At 39.9% G+C, this 22,059-nt stretch overlaps 1 protein-coding gene and 1 pseudogene across 7 annotated transcripts; both read left to right on the top strand.

The window, feature by feature from the left end:
- The first annotated feature begins 397 nt into the window (after positions 1–397).
- On the top strand, positions 398–16,261 carry Prr27 (proline rich 27). 6 transcript variants are annotated; one of them, XM_039092685.2, is made up of 7 exons: positions 401–608; positions 7,024–7,130; positions 7,378–7,439; positions 8,898–8,921; positions 12,314–12,337; positions 13,724–14,610; positions 16,173–16,261. In XM_039092685.2, exons 3-7 carry the CDS (start codon positions 7,389–7,391, stop codon positions 16,177–16,179), a joined length of 993 nt encoding a protein of 330 aa, XP_038948613.1. In that variant the 5' UTR covers positions 401–608; positions 7,024–7,130; positions 7,378–7,388; the 3' UTR covers positions 16,180–16,261. The 6 variants fall into 6 exon arrangements, with proteins under 6 accessions (XP_063129887.1, XP_063129888.1, XP_006250859.1 ...); XM_006250796.5 differs by lacking the exon at positions 7,024–7,130 and adding an exon at positions 14,836–14,885 and having other exon boundaries at positions 402–608; XM_063273817.1 differs by lacking the exon at positions 12,314–12,337 and having other exon boundaries at positions 398–608.
- A 3,464-nt stretch (positions 16,262–19,725) lies between these two features.
- On the top strand, positions 19,726–21,784 carry Dzip1-ps1 (DAZ interacting protein 1, pseudogene 1; annotated as a pseudogene). The gene has a single exon (NR_003527.2). The product of NR_003527.2 is annotated as a DAZ interacting protein 1, pseudogene 1 (transcript).
- Positions 21,785–22,059: the final 275 nt, after the last annotated feature.

The raw sequence follows: 22,059 nt of genomic DNA, 5'->3' as shown, positions 1-22,059 counted from the left end.
GCACCTGAGTGGGGAAGTGCTTCCGAGAAGACACTGGAATGGGAAGATCACTGAGCAGGGAAGAAGGGCAGTGCTTATTCCGTTTAGAAAGCTGTTTTACATATTTAGTTATAGGGGAGCCGTCAGATGGGTTCATAGGTAACACTGAGGGATGTTTTTGTTACAAAGGCGAGGAGTGAAGTGTGAATCGACGGCACCATAAACGATCCCTGTCCTTACTCCTCCTAGCATAGCTCAGTCTATCAAGTTCCCCTTATCCCAAGCTCTTTCCTGTGCAGTACAAAGACTCAGCAGATTTTCCGGAAAAGGAGGCCCTGAAGCGTCTTTTGAAAAGGCAGAGCAGTAATAAGCTCCGAGAACTCTTATTTGTCATTCTTAGAACCCTCCATTCCTTAGCAATCTGCTGATGCTGCATTCTGTCTCTTACATTCTCCGGTGGCCTCACTTCTCGCAGACTTTATCCTTCGAAATTTAAAATATTATCCGCATACTTAATACAATTCTTCTGCCTTTCTGCACTGAAGCAACTCTCCCTGGACAATATCTGGCCACTTAAGACTCTGAGATGAATGTTGACTTCTGTCCCCTCTAAGCATCTGAGTCTCAAAGTAAGTCACTAAAGACTTAGCAGATTGTATTTTGTTTTGTTTTGTTTTGTTTTGTTTTGTTTTGTTTTTGTCAAAATTAAAGTTAGCAGTCCTCCTAGAATTACCTCAAGTTTTGAGAATATTTCCCTTTCTATCTAGAAATTTTAAATCTGTGGTGAATGGGTGGTATATGAACACTACCATTTCTTGATACATTGATAACTTTATTTTAATCTTGGTGCGCTATGGTGATTATTAGATATTCGTACCCGCGGGTGGTAGGAAGGGCTTTCGCCGATATGGACTCCGGTCGTAAACTTTGTATGTCCAGGGAGGAGCTCCAGCAATCACGCCCCTCGCCCAGATCTCCCTAACTGCCATAACTATCACGAAATTCATCTCCAGATCCTCAACAGAACCCTCTCCTCATTTTAGGTGAAAAGTCTGAACAAAAGCCAGTAATCTCTGAATAGGAAAACTCACCAATCCCTGAACTTCCCACAGAGACCCATCCATCCTGAGCACAAAAACCTACCAATCGCTGAACAGGAAAACCCACCAATCCCTGAGTTCCCCCAAGCTCAGGATTTGAAATCTGACCAATCCTCACCCTGGAAATCTCCAGCCCCAGAAAGCTCTATTTTCCCCCAAGAATCCCTATATAAGCAGTGTGCTTTGTCTGCTCTCTCCCAAGAGCATAGGTAGCCACTCCTGGATTCCTCTTTCCTCTCCCTGAACTCTCTTTTATGAGACGTGCTGCCTGGTGAGACTCTCTCATCAGAAGAAGACAAGGAGCAAGGAAGAGAAGGGGAGCAGGGCTGAGGCTCTTGAGCTCCTGAGCTCAGCTGGGGATCCCCTCCTCTGGGAGCTGCAATGCCTCTGCTCAGGTTTCCTCTCAGAGCTGTGTGGTTCCTGGGCTCCTGTGTCTCAGGACCCCTTTCCATTGGGACACTGTTGGGACACCTCAGAGCTGTGTGGTCCCTGGATTTCCAAGTCCCAGGACAACTTCCCATCCAATCAGAAAGGCCAATGCTGATGACTTGACTTAAACCTGAAAATAACTTGCGCTCTCCGGATAAAGCTTGTAGGAGTACGTGATCTCCCACTACTTTAAAGCTAGTAAATCTTTCCTTTTTTATTTCCTCGGTTTTCTATTTAATTGAATGTTGTATCCAAGTAATACTGATTTTATTACCTAAAGTTAGTCAGGCATTACGTCTTGTTTTGTTTTTTAAACTGGATATATTTTTATTCACATTTCAAATGTTATTCCCTTTCCCCGTTTCCCGGCCATAAGCCCCCTAATGCCATCCCTCCTCTCCCTTCTTCTATGAGGGTGTTTCCCCCTTCCCAGCAACCCATCCCTTCCTGCCTCCCTGTCCTGACATTCCCCTACACTGGGAGGTGGGGGAGGGTCCAGCCTTGGCAAGACCAAGGGCTTCTCCTCCCCTTGGTGCCCAACAAGGCCATCCTCTGCTGCATATGCAGCTGGAGCCATGGATCTGTCTTTGGATGGTGGTTTAGTCCCTGGGAGCTCTGGTTGGTTGGTACTGTTTTTCTTAGGGGGTTGCAAGCCCCTTCAGCTCCTTCAATCCTTTCTCTAATTCCTCCAACAGGGACCCCGTTCTCAGTTCAATGGTTTGCTGCTAGCATTTGCCTCTGTATGTCAGGCTCCTCTCAGCATGCACTTCTTAGCTTCATCAATATTGTCTGGGTCTGGTGGCTGTATGTATATGGGCTGGATTCCCCAGGTAGGGCAGGCCCGGAATGGCCATTCCTTCAGTCTCTACTCCAAACTTTGTCTCTATATCTCCTCCTATGAATATTTTTGTTCCCCCTGTTAAGAAAGAGTGAAGCATCCTCACTTTGGTTGTCCTTGAGCTTCATGTGGTCTGTGGATTGTATCTTGGGTAATTCGAGCTTTGGGGTTTATATCCACTTATCAATAAGTGCATTACATTTTAAGGCATCTCATATATTTTGTCAGTAATATAACTACTGATATTGTATTTCAGTGATGATACATTTATATCAGAAATAAAACGTTTCTTGCAGAAGCACCACAACACTTGGTGCTTGTCAGGACATACTTTATAATAACTCTTACACTTTCTTATGACTATTTCTCTGAGGTGCTTTTGTGGATTCCCTTTCTCCACACAATGATTGGCATTTTCTAGGGCTGTCATCTCAGCTACGTCTTTTCTAACTGTCCATGTTTTCTATATAATCCGATTGACTTAATCATTTAAATTTACACCGATGATTGCTGATTAAAAATTAGTTTCCAATCTCTAAATCCATCTCACATGGGCTGCCGTATCTCCAAATATAGACACAGTTATCTTCTAAATATCTTCCTATGTTTGCTGACTTCACAAAAGTATATAGCAGTAAAGTATATAAAATTAAGAAATAACTAATACTTGCAAATCTCCACTACTCAAGACAGTATCTATAATTGAACTTATTTCTTATATTTTTGGAATTAATATTCTGTTGTAACAGGCCAAACTGTAAAACAGCAGCCAGTTATGACTCCTTTTGCCGCTGTGAGTAAGCTTTGAGGCTTTTCAAAGAGTGTGTAATCAAGATGATGTCGGTGATATAGTTAGATTGATGTGACTGTTCTTCTTCACTTCTTTCTGTTTCATTTGATGACATCACTGGAGATTTAGAAAATATTAAAGCATAAAGCACATTATGTAAACCAAGCTATGGGTTTACACGGTCACAGGCACCTATTTAATGATATCTTTTTAGAACCTTTACCTTGCAAATTAAACCTCCTGATGTTTCCAAAAGTTTAGACAGTCCTCCATGAATGAAAAGGAACCACATTTCCATGACTGTGAAATAACAAGGTATATTCTGGTCCCCCAGTCTTTTCAAACCCAGTGTTTGTGGAATACAAAAATCATACATTTTTCTCTATTATTGAATCTCATGGCAACAGGCTGGGTATTAAACATTTTAAATATTCTATGTTTAAATAAAAAAGTAAGCTTAAACATAGATGTTCAACTCCTTTATTGATAAGAAATGCTGTGGAACAGTGAGCATCAGGCACCCCACATCCACACCGCACACACACACACACACACACACACACACACATAAAGTTTTTCCCAAGATTCCTTTTACATACATAATTACACTTCTCATACAAATCTCCAGGGCTGATAGTAGTGCTCGATAACTATTGAATGACTAAAGAAAAGTAAAAGAGAGGAAGAGATGAGAAGATGAAAAGAAAAGTTGTAAGGGGGAAATAAGAAGATATGGCAAGAATGAAAGGGAAAGGGGCAAAGATAGGAGATTGAGGAATTATTGATTGGTTGCTGACTGTTGTGAGAAGGGAAAGTTGCTGAGTAGACAGAACCACCCAAGGGAAGTTTTAGGATGATGGGATTTTTATGTGTAGTGGGCCTACGAGTCAAGGTCAATATAGAACATTTAACCAGTAACAGTGAATAATACTAACTGCAAATACCAAAAAAAAAAAAAGTGAATAAACTTTGACATGGAAATTTAAGTTAAAAATTAATCTGACAGTAAAAAATTCGTGGTACTGCCTCTCTGAATTGAAGGGTGGAGAAATGGCTAAACAAAGTTGTTTTTAGAATTAAGATCAATAGGGTTGGGGATTTGGCTCAGTGGTAGAGCGCTTGCCTAGCAAGCACAAGGCCCTGGGTTCGGTCCCCAGCTCTGGAAAAAAAAAACAGAATTAAGATCAATAAATTGATAGATAGATGATAGATAGATAGATAGATAGATAGATAGATAGATAGATGATAGATATAAAATAGTTATTTACCATGAGACAGTCTCTTTGAACTGAAAATGTGACGTTGGTAGGGGACACCCCTAAAGCACTGTAGGCCCTTGTTATTCCATTTGGTTGCCCACCAGAATTAGGTGATGAAACCTATTGCTTTTGATAGCACACACCTCAGAAGCACAAGACAGAGGAAGTGAGATAGAACTGTGTTGGAAGCTTCTTCCCTCCAGGGCAGTTTTCATGGTCACAGTAAATTCCGTTCGGACTGCTAGGGACTGTCAACTGCCTGTTTATCCTATGATCTAGACCAACTTGCCAAATAGGGATGAGCCCACTTGAACTATTGTGGTACTACATGGGGAGACCCACCCCTCAAAACGGAATGTATGCCAGGGACTAAGTGCCAGTTGAAACTTCATTATAGGGAGATTATAGGCTCTCTGGGGTGTGAGGGTGGAGGGTGGACCCTTTAAATTGACATAGTGAGTAGATGGGGAGGGGAACATCCTTATAGAAGAAGGAGAGGGGGGATAGAGGGCTTTTGGACAGGAAACTGGGAAAGGGAATAACATTTCAAATGTAAATAAAAATATCCAATAAAAAAATAAATTGACAGTGTCCAATTGCCTTCTTAATATATATGTTTACCATCATAAACAATTACCACTGTAGGCATTAATCAAATAAACTTAATAGGACTGATATAAACGTGATGTTTTCACAATTTGTCCTTTCAGGATCCTCTGGAGCCAAGCTGTACGTAGGCATTGCTATAAGCTCCAGAGGGTAGGTTTTACCTGTTTAAAGTCTTTATAGACTTACGACTAAATAAACAATAGGATCGAGCAAAATCTGACTATCAATCTGTTAAAAGAAACTAAACAGGAAGATAAGATCTAACTGTATTATCTGAATAAGACAGATTTTCTCATTTTTGGAATATTCTAAAGAACTAAATAGGAAGTCCTGTGTATTTACATATTAAAGACCATGAGAAAAGACACTGAATATTTTTAAATTTTAAGAAATCTTATATTACTTCAGATCTCAGGGGATTTTTAAGGATCCTACTGTTTTATTTCTATATTCCTAATTATTAACTGTTCTGACAGGAATAAATATTTCTGTATATCTTTTATGAAGGATACCTGATGAGTAGGTCTTTACTAGAATTGTTAGTTAATTTGAATGTCATTAAATTTTCTTTTATAGAGACAATGTGTTACCTATACTTCTAGCTTAGGAACATTGTATAGAATCAGAGTGATAGACTTGCAAAATAGATCTTATTTCAGAACTTCAGTTAGGGATAAAGGCACGGATTGTAGAGCTATTCCCATGTGAGTTAAGTTTGTATAGCCAACCATTAAGCTATGCTAAGTGCATACTAGTTGCACAACACTGCAAGATGAAATGTGAAAATGTTAAGGTATACTCAAAGGAAATTTTGACATAATTTTATAATTTTAGGAAGATCACTATAACTACCTGACATTTCTTTTTCTGTTTGCTTAAAAATGATCACTTCTAAAAGGATTTCAGCGTTTAACAAAAGAAGACATGATTATTGTGAGAAGGGATGAAAATAGACTGGGAGAAAATAAGATAAATTCAGAAATGTAGGAATCATCTCACAATGAACTCCCATCCACACTTCAAACCCCCAAACACGTAAACAGTGGATTCCGAAATTTCCAGTGGAGGACAAAGTCAATGCAAAACAAAAAATATAGAGTTGCTAATATATTAAAATAGTTAAGCCAATAACTTAAGAAATACCCCTGAGAATCTCTCACAGAATTCTCTAATGCTACTCATGGGTAAACAGAATAAAGCTTAAATGTCTATCATACATTATAATTTTTAGAGAATATCCATTTCTTTTAATGTCTCAGTAGTGTGCCACTCCAAATCACAGCAAAATCCATGCACCATGTGGCTCAAACATCTTGAACATTTAAGTAGCTTAGCAAGGACCAGAAAGAGTAAAACTTGGACATTGTGTACTTCCCCCAGGCCTTTTTCTGAAAACATAGTTTTACAACCTTCACTTTCTTAAAGACTCGGCAGCAACCATCCATGGTCTAATCCATCCAACAAATTTGAAATTTTCTCATATTTTTAGAATATGCATAACCTAAAATCAGTACCTACACCAAAAACCACAGGTAATACCAAATAAGGAAAAATATGGAAATAATTATAAGAAGTTAATATATAATTATAAACAGAACATACCTTAGATATATCGATTACGTAAACATTCATTTCAAATAAATCAAGGATTTAATATTACTACTCTTAGTAAAACACATCAGGTTAAGTATATCTGTCTTTCACATTTGGAAACTCAGAAGTATGTGGCAATATTGCCTTCGTATAGACAAGATTTTATAAAGATGAAGATATTTTGTGTTTTTGAAGAAAGAAAAACCTATAAACATCAACAATAAAGCAATTAGAAATGTGTTGCTGTTCTACGAAGACTCCTAATGAAAACATAGACTTAAATTGAGTCTGCCTTTATTCTTAGGTGACAGAAATTTTGAGGCAATTAAATATGTAGTATACCAAAGAGTTTTTGAGGCAAAAACAAAAATTGAATCTGAGAAATTTTTCCAGTTAGATGATATCAGTCTCCTTTTGAATCCATAGATGCAAACTCCCAATAAGTTACCCCACAGTGTGACTACTTAAAAGACAATCGTGTTTCCTGGTATGGCCTCCAAGACAAATTGCAAAAGATGCCCTTGAGTAAAAAAGTGAGTTGACTTCCATGTAAAGAAAATTTAGTCAGAAGTTAATTACTGAAAAAAAATGTGCTTAGTGTCTCCCTGCCAAGCCATGCTGACAGCAGTTAAATAGGAGTCCAATTTTTCTGTTCATCGTCTTCCTCATCAGCCTAGTAAAGTCAGTCTATTTAAAATCTTCTTCTTTCTCAGAGAGAAATAACCTAAAACACTCTGTGTATACATCCTGAAAAATAAATCCTACTATTCATGTTCATAGGCTCCATCAAGATGAAGTTACTTCTTTGGGCCTGCATCATGTGTGTCGCTTTTGCAAAGAGGGTAAGTAACTGAACTGTCAACCCCTGTAGCAATGGGTGTAAATATCAAGTAAGTGTTAGTGAAGGATGAAGGGAGAACAGTGCCTATTCAAGTCATCAGGTTGTGGGCATAAATGTGGCTGTGTCTAAATCTCAAAAGGAAATCTTGAAAAGACAGATAATGTGGATCTAAAACCTGGAACAGATCAGTAGCACAGAAAGAACTTAAGTTCAGACTCAGGAAGCTGGAAGGAGGAAGCATTATAGCGAATTACAATCCTGTATAGACAGTTTTAGCAGGTTCTCTGGCAGTGAAATTTTATTGCTGAAATGTGGAGAGAACCAAAGGATGCTCAAAGGGGCCAATAGAATGGACGTGATGGCATTCAGTGTAAGGTGAACTGATGAGACTCTAGATCATTTTTTCTTTCATTCAGAATCCTACTATGTAGTCCTGGCTTGCCTGGCACTCCTTATGGAGACCAAGCTGGACTCAAACTGAGGGATTTGCCTGCCTTTGCCTCCTAGATGCTGGGAATAAAGGTGGGATTGAAAACAGTTTTAATTCTAGCAAATGAAGTATGTTAAACTCTTTCTTTAGAAAAGAAGGAACATCATCCACTCCAAGAAATTGCTTTGAATACTAAAATAATTACTGAAAGTGCTTTACAAAATGTCTAAGATCGAGTAGATATTTAAACTACTTGATGCTTCTAATTATTATTAGCATCCTGGCTAAATTTCAAAATACTATTATGTCTCTTAAATACACCTAAATTAATTTTTAATTCTTAAAATAGTATATGTTGGGTTTCCTACATTGTCTTTTATTCTGTATAGTACCTTATCTATGGTGAAATCAGAAGTCATAATAAAGTTCCATGGTTAATTCAGAAGACATAATGAAGTTTCATTAGAAAATAATATATAGTGTATAGGACTACAAAAATGGCACTAGATCACACAAACACACAAACACACATACATACACATACACACATACACAATTATAGACACACATACACACACATTCACACATACATACATGTACACATGCACGTATATACACACATTCACACATACATGCACATATACACATATACAAACATACACATACACACATATGCACACATACACACATAAATTCACACATACATGCACACACACACACACACACACACAGAGCAACATCAGAGTGGTTAAAAAAAACATGCAGGATTAGAACCAAATGGCCTCTGAGGTGGCAAAGATTTACCTGCATATACAATGTTGCAAACTAAATTCTATTCAGTCAAAATAAAAGTTCCTGTTCAAAACATCATAATGACTATGATGGCAAGGCTGCTCACTTCAGACCAGGGGACTCATAGTCAAGAAAAAAATTTATGATAAGACAATGCAAATTCTTCAGTAAAAGGAAAGTCTAAATGTAGGCGTTCTCAAACAAATAACCACATTAAAATATTTTTTCTTTTTTTAGAGACGTTATCCCTTCATTCACAAGGTAAAACAATTCAATTCCTTTAAATTATCATGTTAATATTAAAGTATATTTGCATTTAAATGTTCTCTACTTTGGGCAGTGAAATTTATTTAATTGCTCTTAAAATATTTCTTTTATTCATTTATTCAGATTAGATGAAAAAGCTATAGAATATAAATTACGTATGCTAAACGTGTTTGCCAGCAAGCCTTCATTTCTGATGACCAGAGGCATGAAATGAACACCTTTTATGGTGAAATCAAAGTCTGTTATGTCCTGATTTACCTTCATGATTCTCTATTTCTTAATTTGTACTTAAATAATATGACCAATGAGAAAATGATGGCATGAAGATTAGAACAGAAACAAGATGTTAAACAACTATATATTAAATTATATGTTTCATTTGCATATCAGGTTTTTTTTTGTTTTAGGGAAGTAGGGAAAGGGTTTCGTGTAGCCCAGGCTGACCTCCATCTGTGTTTCTAAGCGTGATCTTAACTTTCCATCCTCCTGCCTCCACCTCCCGAGGGTTAGAATTATAAGCATCTACCATCATGCCCGACTGAATTCCATCTGGATACTGGAAACTACAAATAGTATGAATGCAAATTCCAAGGAGCTTGGCAACTTCTGTGCAGCAGACAGCCATCAATTATTTCATATAGGAGACAAATGTGCTTACCAATATTTGGTTTTCCTCAGTTCTTTATAATCTTTATCTCAAATGATGATGACAAACATATATACTAAAAACGTTACAAGTATCCTTAGCCACAAGTGGGTTATGGATTGATATGTAAATGCTTTTTAGTTAAAAACAGCAGAATTCCTGGCAAAGCAGCTGAAAACCTTGGAAACTTTTCAAAATTAAAACAACATTTGATTTATATTATCAGTCATCAGATTCTGAAGCTCCTTCAATAATAACAGTAACTGACACTTGCCCCTTAACCTGCCCTGGAATGTTATTGACTGTATATTTCTTCATCCCTAGGGAATATGGGGGAAAAATCATTGGAAGATTTTAAGATTAGTAATTCTAGAAAATCAATCTAAAATTGGAAAGTAATATTGAATTTTAAATGGAAAGATTGGCTGGCTACAGGTGTAGAAATCTGGTCTGGTTGCACTTGTTAATAGCTAGGATCCTAATGCCTATAGCCAACATACCAGAAAGCAAATGCTGTGTGTGTGTGTGTGTGTGTGTGTGTGTGTGTGTGTGTGTGTGTGTGTGTGTTGCCACAGTGCCAGAAGCAGTGGAGAGAATGTAGAGGCTGGTGTTAAGATTCCTCTCTGCACATTTACAGGTTGTTATGAATATTCTTAAGGGATGGATGTGTACAGGGCTTTGTATGCTTAGTTGGGCAATCATACCTTATCAGTTGGACCAGAGGTTATTGTGCTGTGTGTTCTTTCTTGTAGCGATTTAAGTTCAAAAGAGTATGTGGCAGCTGGAGACACTAGGCTGCCACGGAATTGGGATATATATTTCTGGCATGGTGGCAACCTGCTTTGGGAACTAGATGGGTAGAGATTGCTGCCAGGCTTAGAGAGAAGCCATCAGCAGTGTGATACGGGATGGAGCAGAGCAGGTGAGACACTTGGCTGACTGAGATGAGGATATCTACCAGATATCTAGGGGCACTATGGTGCTGGATCAAGTTCAGGTAAAAGAAAGCATTTTTTAATATAATTTTACAACAACAATGGTATAGAAACACTGGAACAGGGTAGACAGTAATCCTTGAATATCCATGGTGTTCTGTGTATGCAGGGTTCATAGGGGGCTGTGCATGTGTATGGTAGTGTGTGTGGACACTGCTGTGGAGGACAGAGGTTGAAGTTGGTGTCTTACTCAGTTGCTCTCTTCCTTATACTTCAAGTCAATATCTCTTCTCTTGCTCACTCCAGGCTGGCTGGCCAACACACTGTAGCTATCCTCCTCTCTGCATGGCTGAACCTTTCCTGCACCTCAAGTGCATTACCTCTGTGTCGGAATTTTTACATATAATTCTATATGTACAATATCCGTTACATTTCATTAGTTCCTTGAGTTCCATACAAGGATTTTCATCGTATTTTACCACTCTTCCCTCTGTTATGTGTGGCTTTTGTACAGGTGCTGGTGATAAATGACGGTCATTCTGCTTGCACGACTGGCACTTTCATGACTGAGATGTCCTCTCAGTCTTTAAATTTTATTTATGCACATGACATTCTGCTTCTTTAAATTCTCCATCCAATGTATTTTGACCATGCTCCTTCTCCCTCCCCACCCCAAGACCTCACAAACTATCCCCATCTCTGTGACCACCCAACTTCATATTCTCAATCCCTCTTCAAAAAAAAACTCAAAAAACCAAAAAAACAGAAAAACGAAACAAGACAAAATCAGGAAAACGAAAAACACTAAGCAATAACAGAAGCAAAGCGCACACAGAAAAACTGAGGGTCTGTTTCGGGTTGATAAGGTGCTCCAGAGCATAAGGCCTGCCCTACAGCGTGTCACTCCATTGGAGAGAACGATCTTCCCCTCTCCCAGCAGGTATCCATTGTAACTATCTTCTTGGTCAAGGCTGGGTCTTTGTGTCCACTGCCTCTTTGCGGGTCTGCTGCGTGTTGCCACAGTTTCTTTGAGTCAGTTTGTAGATCAGTCTCGTGTCTGGAACACACTGTGTCTCTGGAGTCCTCCAGTACCTCTCCCATTCTTTCTGACTCCTCTTCTCAATTCATCCCTGATTCTTGAGTCTAGGGGTTTGATGAAAACATCTCATTAAAGGCTAAGCTCTCCAAGGTCACTCACTGTCTGCACATTGACCAGTTGTGGGTCTCTGTGTTGACTACCATCTACTGCAAAAAGCCTCTCTGGTGACGGCTGGTCAATACACTGATCAATGGGTATAGAGTGTGTCATTACAAGTCTTTTCATTCTGTGTTCATTTAGCAGAAGAGTAGTGGTGATCCCTACCCCAGACCCCTGAGCCATTGTCTCACTGGGCCTCCAGCTCTTCTCCTCACAAACGCTGTCAGGCATCACACCATGTATAAAGGATGCTTACTAAAAGTCAGGCATTGTGTTACATGCCCATACTCCTAGAACCCGAGGCCAAGCTGGGAGGATTGCCCTATCTTGGAGGTCAGCACACAGGCTCTACATGATGAGGTCGTGATATGGTCTAAGTGTCAAGGACCTGGCCCAAGGCCACCTAGCAAGATACGCTCTCAAAAGAAAAATGATAGTAATATGATGATAAATAGTTATAGGAAAACTGAAGACAGGGCAAATGTTGATGGCTCTTAAGAGAGAAAACTCTTAAATGTTATTACTCACAGCTCCTCCAATTGTAAGCAGAGGTTTAAAGGGTTATGTTTTCAATGGCCTCAACTTTACAACAAATCTTTTGTTTCAGAAATCGCCCTCATCCACTGAAGAGGTAAAGTGATTTCACATGTTCTGGAATTTTGTAGTTAAATATATTAATATATAGTGTGTACTATTTTTCCTTAAGATATCATTTCTATCAAATGATATTACACAGTTCAGTGTTACTGTGGTTTTGGGTTTTGTTTTGTTTGTTTGTTTTTTGTTTTTTGTTTTGGTTGAAGGACTAGGAGATTTAAGGACACGTTCACTTCTCTTCATTCGTGGCCCCACATGCATATGCATATCTTGTGCATGACAAAACGTTTTATCCACACTGGCATCCTGCCCATCACTGTACGTGCTTAGCAGGATGAGCGGGTTAAAATGAAACATAAGCTTACAAAGTTTGACATTATAAAAAGTATAATTAACAAGGAAGGCAGCACTTTACCAAAAAAAATGTGAAAACTGAATCTGTGCCACAGGGAGTCTATTATTAGGAAAATACCTTGCAATGCATCTAAATAAAACAACTCCAGGCATAAGAAACACTGAGTATAATTCTTTGAGTGACAGTCAAGCCGTAGCTATATAAATGACCAAATTCTAAGATCCTGATTTGGAAAACCAGGGAGGGGGGCATTTATGATAGGATATAAAATATTAGATGTGCATGAGTAAAAAACATTCCTATTTTCTGTGAATTCTTACATAATTAGGTGACCTGACAGGTCCATGGCAGTCTTTCAGAATGGGATAGATAAATCTAGTAGAACCACCAGAGGAATAAGTAGGGGTCCTATCACAAGAAAGAATTTGAAATTTGGTGGTTAAATGCATGACCGATGTTATTAAAAATGCCCATTTAAAACAGAAATATCGCTGGGAAATTTATATATGAAAAGCCAAGCTCGTTTTTCATACTTTCTGGCTGCCCTTCTGATAATAATACCTTGAAGGAAACGAAAGTTTGAGGAAACAGGACAGATATGGGACATGGGTCACAAATAGTGGGGGAAGAACATGGACCTGAAGGCTTCAAGTAGGACAATCTACAGAGAAGAGGGTGCGGGGTGCGGGGGTGGTGTGAGGTGCTACAGGCACAGATAAAGAACACAGTGAAGAGTATCCTGGAAGAACCAGTCCTCCATCCTCCATTAAGTCTTAATCTGCATTCAATGCATAGCTTACCTATGCCCATCCTAACCTGGGCGGTGTATTCTGTAATATGTCACACTCTGTCACCTGTACACAGTGTTTCTCCTTCAGTTTGGATTGATTGGATTTTCTCAAACTAGTTTCATTTCAGTAGTTATGGATACATATTAGTTGTTTTTAAAAAAAGGTGTTCCCTTAAAAACATTATTCATATATGACCACAGTTATAACAGAAATAAATACAGCTACGTGTATAAACGATCGGCCAACTTCAATGAACTCATTTTCTTCTGTTTAGGATTACTTTGGAAATCGCTACCCACTTAAACCATCTCTGAATATCCCCTATGGCCTATGGAATGATAATTTGCCACCTTTTGTTTTGCCTCCTCTTAACACTCAACAAGGAAACGCCATCACCAAATTCTCCGGAAATTCTGAGCTTGAAAGAGGGCTATCTCTATATCCTTGGATTCCCACTTCTCCCAAATTTCGCTATATATACCAAAACTATAACTACCCCGCAGATGCGCCACTGAATGGTCCTGCAATTGTTCCTCTTCCTCCTCCCCGACCCTTTCCTCCCAGGCCATATCCCTTTGTCATCCCTCCAAAGATTTCTGTCATCTCACCCATTGGACATGAGCCTGTAGCAGCTTCTGCTGTGCCTGCTGAAGGCGAGGCTTTGGTACCTGAGATCCCTGTAGATAAACATATTGCGGGTCTGCCTCCGGTGATCAAACTTGCAACACCCATGCCACCCTCTGAACCCAAATCTCTTGCACCTGAACCTGCTCCAGCCCACTTTGCTGCACCCGAGCCTGTCCCAGTCCATTTTCTTGCACCGGAACCTGCTCATCCCCAGCCAGAGATGGCTGTGCCTGCCGCACCCCACCCCATGGCACCTGAACCCGCTGTAGCCCTATCTGTGGGAGCACAGCCTCTAGAAGCTGAAACCCCTGCAGGCCAGTCTCCTGAGAACAAACCTACTTCAGGTGAGCTTGCTGTAGCACAGTCTCTGCCGACCTTGCCTGCTGCAGGCCAACCTCCTCCGGATGAACTCATGGCAAGCCAGTCTCTTGTGGGAAAACTTATTACAGCTGAGCCTACTGAAGCAAAACAGGAGGGACCTGAACCTTTTGAGGCCAAATCTGCTAGCCACGAACCACAGCCGTTTTCTACCAGGTAAATTACCTATCACACCCAGCCCTGCCTTATAATTTTAAACATATGCTTTATTTCAGACAAGAGACGAAACCCTCTTTATGTTAGCGATCCTGTTTGCAAGCAGATTCCTCTGGAACTTTTATAAAGCACCTCAGAATAACTAGAAGATTTAGAAAAGAAAGCCCCAGGGCTACCAAATGAAGTATATTTAATCATAAATGAAAATGCCCTTTTCCGTTTTAGGTAGAGAAGTGAGATTTTTCTGGAGAAGAGAGTGATATTCATTTGTTTCTGTAAGTCATGCATAATAATGAGATGTGGAGGTTCTGGGTTAACTGCAACTACACTACATCTCCTCAGCTGACACTGCCTCCCAGTAGTCATGTATGTATATGCACATATACACACATGGAATGACAAAGTGAGGTGCAGTCGCCAGTTATCAGCCCCTCAGGAGATAAGACATGATGAATTTGTTTCCTGTGTAAAATTTTCAGGTTGTTATTAGAATAGGTCTTTAAACTGATCCAAAGTGAGTATGACCTGACTACCCTGCAACGATACTCATCCCTTTCGGAACAAGCTCCTCTAAACCGGAAGGAGACTGAAATGAGGAGGAAGGCTGACCAGTAAGGCCTGCCAGCCATTCTCCATCCTCACCCACTTTCTGCTCCCACACCCTGTCCTAAGAAGAAAGGCCCCGAGCCAAAGTGCTCAGTTGATCTCCTCACTTCCTATGTAACCAAAAATAAGCGAAATAAAACAATTTCCAAGTCCTAACCCCGAATTATTACCAGGTTATGATTATAAATGTTCCTTGGACTGGAAAGAGGGAGACATTATTTTGTCTGCCAGCCAAATAAAATTCGACTGAGGGGCCACCCATGCCTAAAGTTATGTTGAGAATAAATGTGCTGTAAGCGATCTCTGTCAGTGATGCACCTTCACAAATAGCCATTCATAAAGACATTATACACTTTCAGTTTTTCCTTAAACCCCTAACTCTAGCTAAATTATTTGATGCTTTATTTTACTAGTATTTAAGATGAGAGGCCTATTAGTGAATAACATCAAGATATTAGATTCATTTAACAATTTCACATGCATTTAGGCACATGTATCAAGTTTCTTACAAATGTAAGATACTCAGCATGAAATGGGTAAAGTGGAAAACGCTACCTTTCTAGACAGTCTATTAAGATGGAAAATAATTTTCCTTTACTTCTTTGATTCATCTCAAGGGACATTGTAGATCTATCTCAATAGCTGCTCCAACCCATGATCTGTGATATCTGCGTATGCATTCAAATCAACCGAACTGCTGCGATTTGATTAAACTGTTACGCTGATGCTTAGTAACTCCTCTAAGAATATATAATTGTAAGCACTCTGCATCTGTATGCAGATGGGGAGAGAACATTCTTTCTTTTAAATGTGTATTGTGATGAGTGCTTTCAGATGATCATTCTACATAGGCTTTTATAACAAACTCTTGAGTAAAGAAAAACAGTTTTGCTCTATATGTACAAAAATCGACAGTTTATTATGCAAAACTGACATGTTATCTTACTGTTTTACAGATGCTGATGAACCAATCAAAGAAACCTAAACATTCTTTCTTTTCCCAACAAATATTCCCTGTTTTATTAAAGCTATCAGTCTCTCCACATCTGTTGGTTTGTGTTGGATTTCTTTAAACCTATAACAAAATAAGATTGATGAAATACTTTATTATTTTCAGTCCAAATTATAAAATACATACTTTAACAGAAACATAAACAAATTTAAGTATGTGGTACCAGTACCTTTGGCTCTAGGATACAGCACAGACACATTGTTGCTTTTTGTTCTTAAATCCTTTCTCCTGAAGACCCTGTGACCACACACACGCTCCCCACCCACTGCCATTTTCTTGGCTTCAAAATGTCGTCAACTTTTCTAAGCAATTTTTAGAAATTTTCAGAATGTCTGTGCCTGTGTCAGAAGCCATTCTGAGCTCCTCACAATGATGAAGCCCTGACAGTAATCATACAAATAGATATTGTTCTCACTTTAAAGACAAGGTTTGTCCATTATTAAATAGTTACAAAGTATTTGTACAGAGATAAAAGAACATGCCAAAAAATTGTGGACTTTCACTATTGCTGAGAAGGATAGGTGAAATGAACTAGTGTGAGGTTGGTCAGTGATTTTAGTACTTTCTTTTCACTCTTGCAACAAATTACCACAAAGTACAATATATATATATTTTTTTTCTCATGGTATGAAGATCAAAAGTTCAAAAGTAATTTTACCAAGTTAAAAATCAGTGTGTTGGCAATCTGTGCCACCGATGGCCCTGGGGAAATTTCTTCCAATCTCTGCCTCTGGCTGTCGCCTTGTGACTTCTACCCACCTTCCACTCTTTGATGTGCAGTCACATGCACCCATGGATGAAAAGGGAAGATGAGAAATCCTAGATAGGTGGATACACAGCAAATCTCAGCACTTCTTACCTTACTAGTTAAAATTTATTCTCTTAGTTTTCTTCCCACAAATACAGAACAGCCACTTTCTTGTCAGATCAGAAATATCTCAAGATCCTTACCCTTCACTGAATCAGAACGAGACTTTTCCTATTCCTGAACATCGAACAACAACAACAACAACAACAAAAATTGGCCAGTTCCCTAAATGGTGGTCCCATGAAAAGCCTGAGACAGAATTGCCGAAATATTCCCATTTAGAAGGTTGTCGCTGCTCCACCATTGGAAACGGAAACAGAAGAGACAATGTAGAGACATGTGCATGATTTTCCTCTCTGGAAATAAAGGTTGTAGTGATGATTTCCTCCAATCATATAAAAAGTGTGCTTAACAACTTTGGACTATCAAAGTCCACCTCCTGCTTGGAAGGCTGAAGTCCTGTTATATTGGATTTACTTATTTTGCAGAAAATAGAATGACAATTAGCATAGGATGGGGGCTGGCATAGTGTTCAGACTGTGTATATATGCTGTTAGAAGATAAAAAGTTGTGGAAACAAGGACTCCAACTAGATGACTAGATAGTAATGTGTTATCTACTAGAAACTTATGGAGAGAGTATACATTAAGGATGGTCACTCTCTAACAAATCATTTACTGTGAAATGAACATGTCAGTTCATTTAATCGTGGTAATATTTTATACTATGTGTATGCATGTATATGTATATATTACATATTTGTGTAGTGTATATACATTTAAAATATGTAAATACACATATATATCAAACATCATTATACACTTTGAAAATAGATAGTTTGCCAGTCAGATCCCCCAAAAAAAAAATCTCACAAGGGAAAAGAAAATAAAGGCTATCTCAGTCAAGCAATTAATATTATAGATTAAATTAAATATAAAACCCTATCTATTTAAAAGAATTAATTATCTGAGGACAGAAACACTCAGTGGAGCCTTTTTCCCTGAGGGTTTCTTTGACAACCTAATTTAATAAAAGTCTTCAGGATGCTGACCAACTTGCTTTCAGTTAAGGCTCTTGTGCCAGTATATACAATATATGTGCCCTTTCTACAACAAGTTTCTGTTAGTCCATATTGTTTCCTTACTTCACTGGCTACTCTAAAAATGTCTTCATGGGGGTGGGGGGAAATCACTGGGAATCTAACCATACCTTTTTATCAAGTTATTTTATTAAACTAAAATTATTTACTTGACCTTAAGCATGTAATATGTTAAACAGCATTCTACTTATTGTTCAGGATGAATAAGAAGTCAGCTTCCCAGTGGTGTTGAGGTCCAAGCCTCTAGCAACCATTCTTCTCACATCCATGTCTAAAAGGAGCATTTCCTGAGGCAGCTTCTTGTCCCGTCTCGGGCAACTTGTTAGAACTCACAGAATCTAAAGTGCGCTCATGGCAAACACAGACTTGCTAGGGTGTAAAAAGGTGAATGTGGCCAAGTGGCACATATCATCCTGAGGACACACACACGCACTGGGAAGACAGATTAAGAGCCAGAGTTTGAGGCTAGCCTGGGTTACAAAGGAATTCATGACTACAAGAGAAGCAAGGGTCAGGGTAGGGTAGGCAGACAGAGGACACAACAAAGACGGTGAAAATATATAAATTAATTTCTAGAAAAATATCCTGTCTTGAATTTGAAGTAAAACATTGAGAATTTTTTTTTAGAAAAGAATATTTTACTCATAAATAAACCTTAACTTTTGGGTATGGGGGTTCGCGTGCACATGACTGTGCTCCATCTAAATGCAGTACAAACAGAGGCCAGGAGAGGGAGACAGAACCCCTGGGACGAGTTAATGGAGAGTTGCAAGTCACTGTACAAAAATTCAACCTCCCACCCCCCCTCCCATCCCCGTCCGCAACCGCCCCCCCCCTCCGCCCTTAGAAGGGCAACTAGTGTTAACATACTGCCCCCTCTCCAGCCCTAAATCTGTAATTTTTTTTCGATATTAAAGTTGATTTATGTATGGCCAAATGTTGAGAAATTCTAGTTGCAAGAAAATCAGGAATATTTTGGGAAAATCTAAAGTTTAGTGGCCTGAGAGTTTAAACGAGCGCTCAAAGGGCGGCACTTAGAAAGGGCCTTAAGGAAACTCTTCCTCTCTGGGCAATCAATAAGGATATTTAGAGCAGGGGATGATTTGAAGAACACTGGTTTTATGATGATTGATATAGAGTCGGAGTTTCTGGGTTAGAAGGAAAAGAGAGGACCCAGTTAGAAAGTCTTTGTTGGTCCATCGTATATAAATATACAGCACAGTTCACAGGTTTATGACCAAGAGCATGGGTTCGTCCCCTTTAACAGGCCCTAGCCAGAGAGAATATGAGGAAAACGGGGCCCGAGCCACTATCTGCCTAACCAAGCACCCAATTCAGTCAACTTTTGTTTATTCATGCATCTACTGAGCCCCGTCCATGAGCCTTTCTCCCTCTGCCTGTACTAAATTCTGATAATACTTCAGTGATCAACGGTCCCCTGATCCTGCCAGAGTAATGGATGGAACCGAAGGCCCACAGAAATAGCAAAAGGGGGTGGAGGGTCCTCCTACTTAGTCCAATCCTTCCTCCTAGATTAAAAGGTGCCTGGCTTTTTTTTTTTTTCTCAGTTCGTTGGTCTCTATGGAAACCACTGGCAACGCCCCACCCCCCACAACACCTACACCACTGTAAAGACTCCCAAACTAAGAGTCACATGGTCTGGAAGCTGCTCTAATATTTTTAATTTCTTCAGAATGTAACTCTTCGTGTTTGTGCTGCAGTCTGCATGCTCAGGAGTAGACAGACCTTAGGCTCGGAGGTGAGGCCATACGCTGCCATGGCAACATCCTGGACCTTGAGGTTTTAGGCTGCAACCACTGCAACGAAGGTCCAAGGTCTGGGCTGTCACTTTCTCACATTGGGTGTAGAGTCTTGGGACTACAGGTCGTCTGGCCAGGTAAGAAAGACCGTCCTGTTCCTCCAGCCGCAGTGTAAGCAGCGGGTTGGATTTCAAGAATGCCCTTCCAGAAACACATCTGCTACCCTCAGTCCAACAGCCAGAAGAATCGAGTCGCCCCAGAGGGAGGTGCAACCCCCAGGGCCTGTGTCACCTCTACCTCGGCCTCTGGACCCCTGCCCTTCTTCCAATTCCGACCTCGGCTGGAGAACATGAACTGGAGGCGTCTGGACACCATTGATGTAGACAAGGTGGTGGGAACTATGGACATCCTGACACTTCAGGAGAACATCATGAACATCACCTTCTGCAAACTGGAGGGCGAGAAGTGCCCATACTGCCAGGCAGAAGTGGACCCACTGCTGTTGAAACTCATCCGCCTGGCACAGCTCACCATTGAGTACCTGGTGCAGTCTCAAGAGTTCCTCACCTCACAGCTGAGCATGGTAGAGGACCGGTTACGCCTGAGCCTGAGTGGCTTCGAGCAGAACAAACAGCTGCTCGCCAAGCAGGCTGAGGATATCAGACTTCTCAAGCAGGAGTGTCGGCGCAGGAAAAAGATGCTGTCTGCCCAGCAGCTGATGATGGGCCAGGTCCAAGCCGGCCATTACCAGTGTGGTTTTTGTGACAAGGCTTTTATGAGTCAAGCTTCTCTCCAGAGCCACCTCCATCGCCGCCACGCTGCTGTAGATTCTTGTTCTGGGAAAAAGGCAATGGCAAGGAACGACAAGCTCCAGGAGGAGGTCACCATGTTGAAGGAGCAGCTGCAGGTCACCAGGACCCAGCTGGAGTCGGTGCAGCACACCCACAGAGTCCGACCCTCTACAGACTATGAAAGGCAGAAAATAAATGAGGAGGACTTCCAGAAGTTAGTGGTTAGTTGGGAGGAGGAAGAAAAGCAGACACTGGTGAACGAGATGGAGAAAGTCAAGGACATGTTAAGGAAGGAGTTTGAGGAGTTAACATTGAAGAATTCATCTTTAGAATATCAATTATTGGAAATCCAGAAATCTAATGTGCAGAGTGAGGTCAACATGGGCAGGGAGAAACTCCCCTAGGTTTAAAAACTGACTTCCTTATTCCCAATGTTTCCAAAAGACGCTGCACATCCTTGAGTGCAAATAAGCCAGTGACCAGATGAGTTTAAAGTTCTTAAGGGAAGAATGCAGCAAGGAGCAGGGTTATCAGGTCTTTCTTGGGCAACTACGGCCGCCCTGATGACATAATGTTACCGCTCTGTCTGGTCCAGAGACACTGCTTTGCTGCAGACCTCCCTACTCTCTTATACAGTCTTTCCACCCCTTTCTTCTCCACGTTGTCTGCTGAGTCCTATGGGGTGTGTGTGTGTGTGTGTGTGTGTGTGTGTGTGTGTGTGTGTGTGTGTGTGTGTGTGTTTTAAATGTCTCAGGAGCAGCTGCAGTTCACCAAGACACAGCTGGGGCTCCAGAATCCCTTGTTCTCTGCAATTTGACCAATTGTAAGGCGGTATTAACCACTACCGGCTACAAAGAGGAAGTTTCTCTGATAAAACATATTATTTAGACGGCACTTTGTCATTCTAACGAGTAAGGAAAATAAGTTGAATCTCATCCCAAAATAGTTGGTTATCCCCATATATTCTTGCCGCTGTTATACTGTGATAATATTTACATTTTATATTTCTAGGAATATAGACATCTCCCCCCATGTACAGATGTAAACTTACAAAATTTATATTTTCAATACCCAGGTTATAAAAACTTCTTTATATTTTAAAACATTTTCAGAGTCATTTTATTGGGTAAGTGTTGGTCTCATACGGATTCTGTTACTTGATCCTTCCTGTATTGTTGAAGACCTGTGCGTGAGGTTGATTCTTTTTCTTCTTTCTAAGTGTAAATAAAGAACTGTTTGCATTAACAACAACAAAAATACCAAGAAAGACCTTTAGAAGAAAATATAAATAATATTGGATAATTAAGATAGACAAACAGTAGAATGGGAGGAGAAATAAAAGAATCTAGACTTTCAGTGTTGTTCAAACAGGT

This window comes from Rattus norvegicus, chromosome 14 (genome assembly GCF_036323735.1).
Source record: "Rattus norvegicus strain BN/NHsdMcwi chromosome 14, GRCr8, whole genome shotgun sequence".
In the NCBI taxonomy this organism is placed as follows: Eukaryota; Metazoa; Chordata; class Mammalia; order Rodentia; family Muridae; genus Rattus; species Rattus norvegicus.
This window is presented reverse-complemented; position numbering and strand designations above follow the sequence as displayed.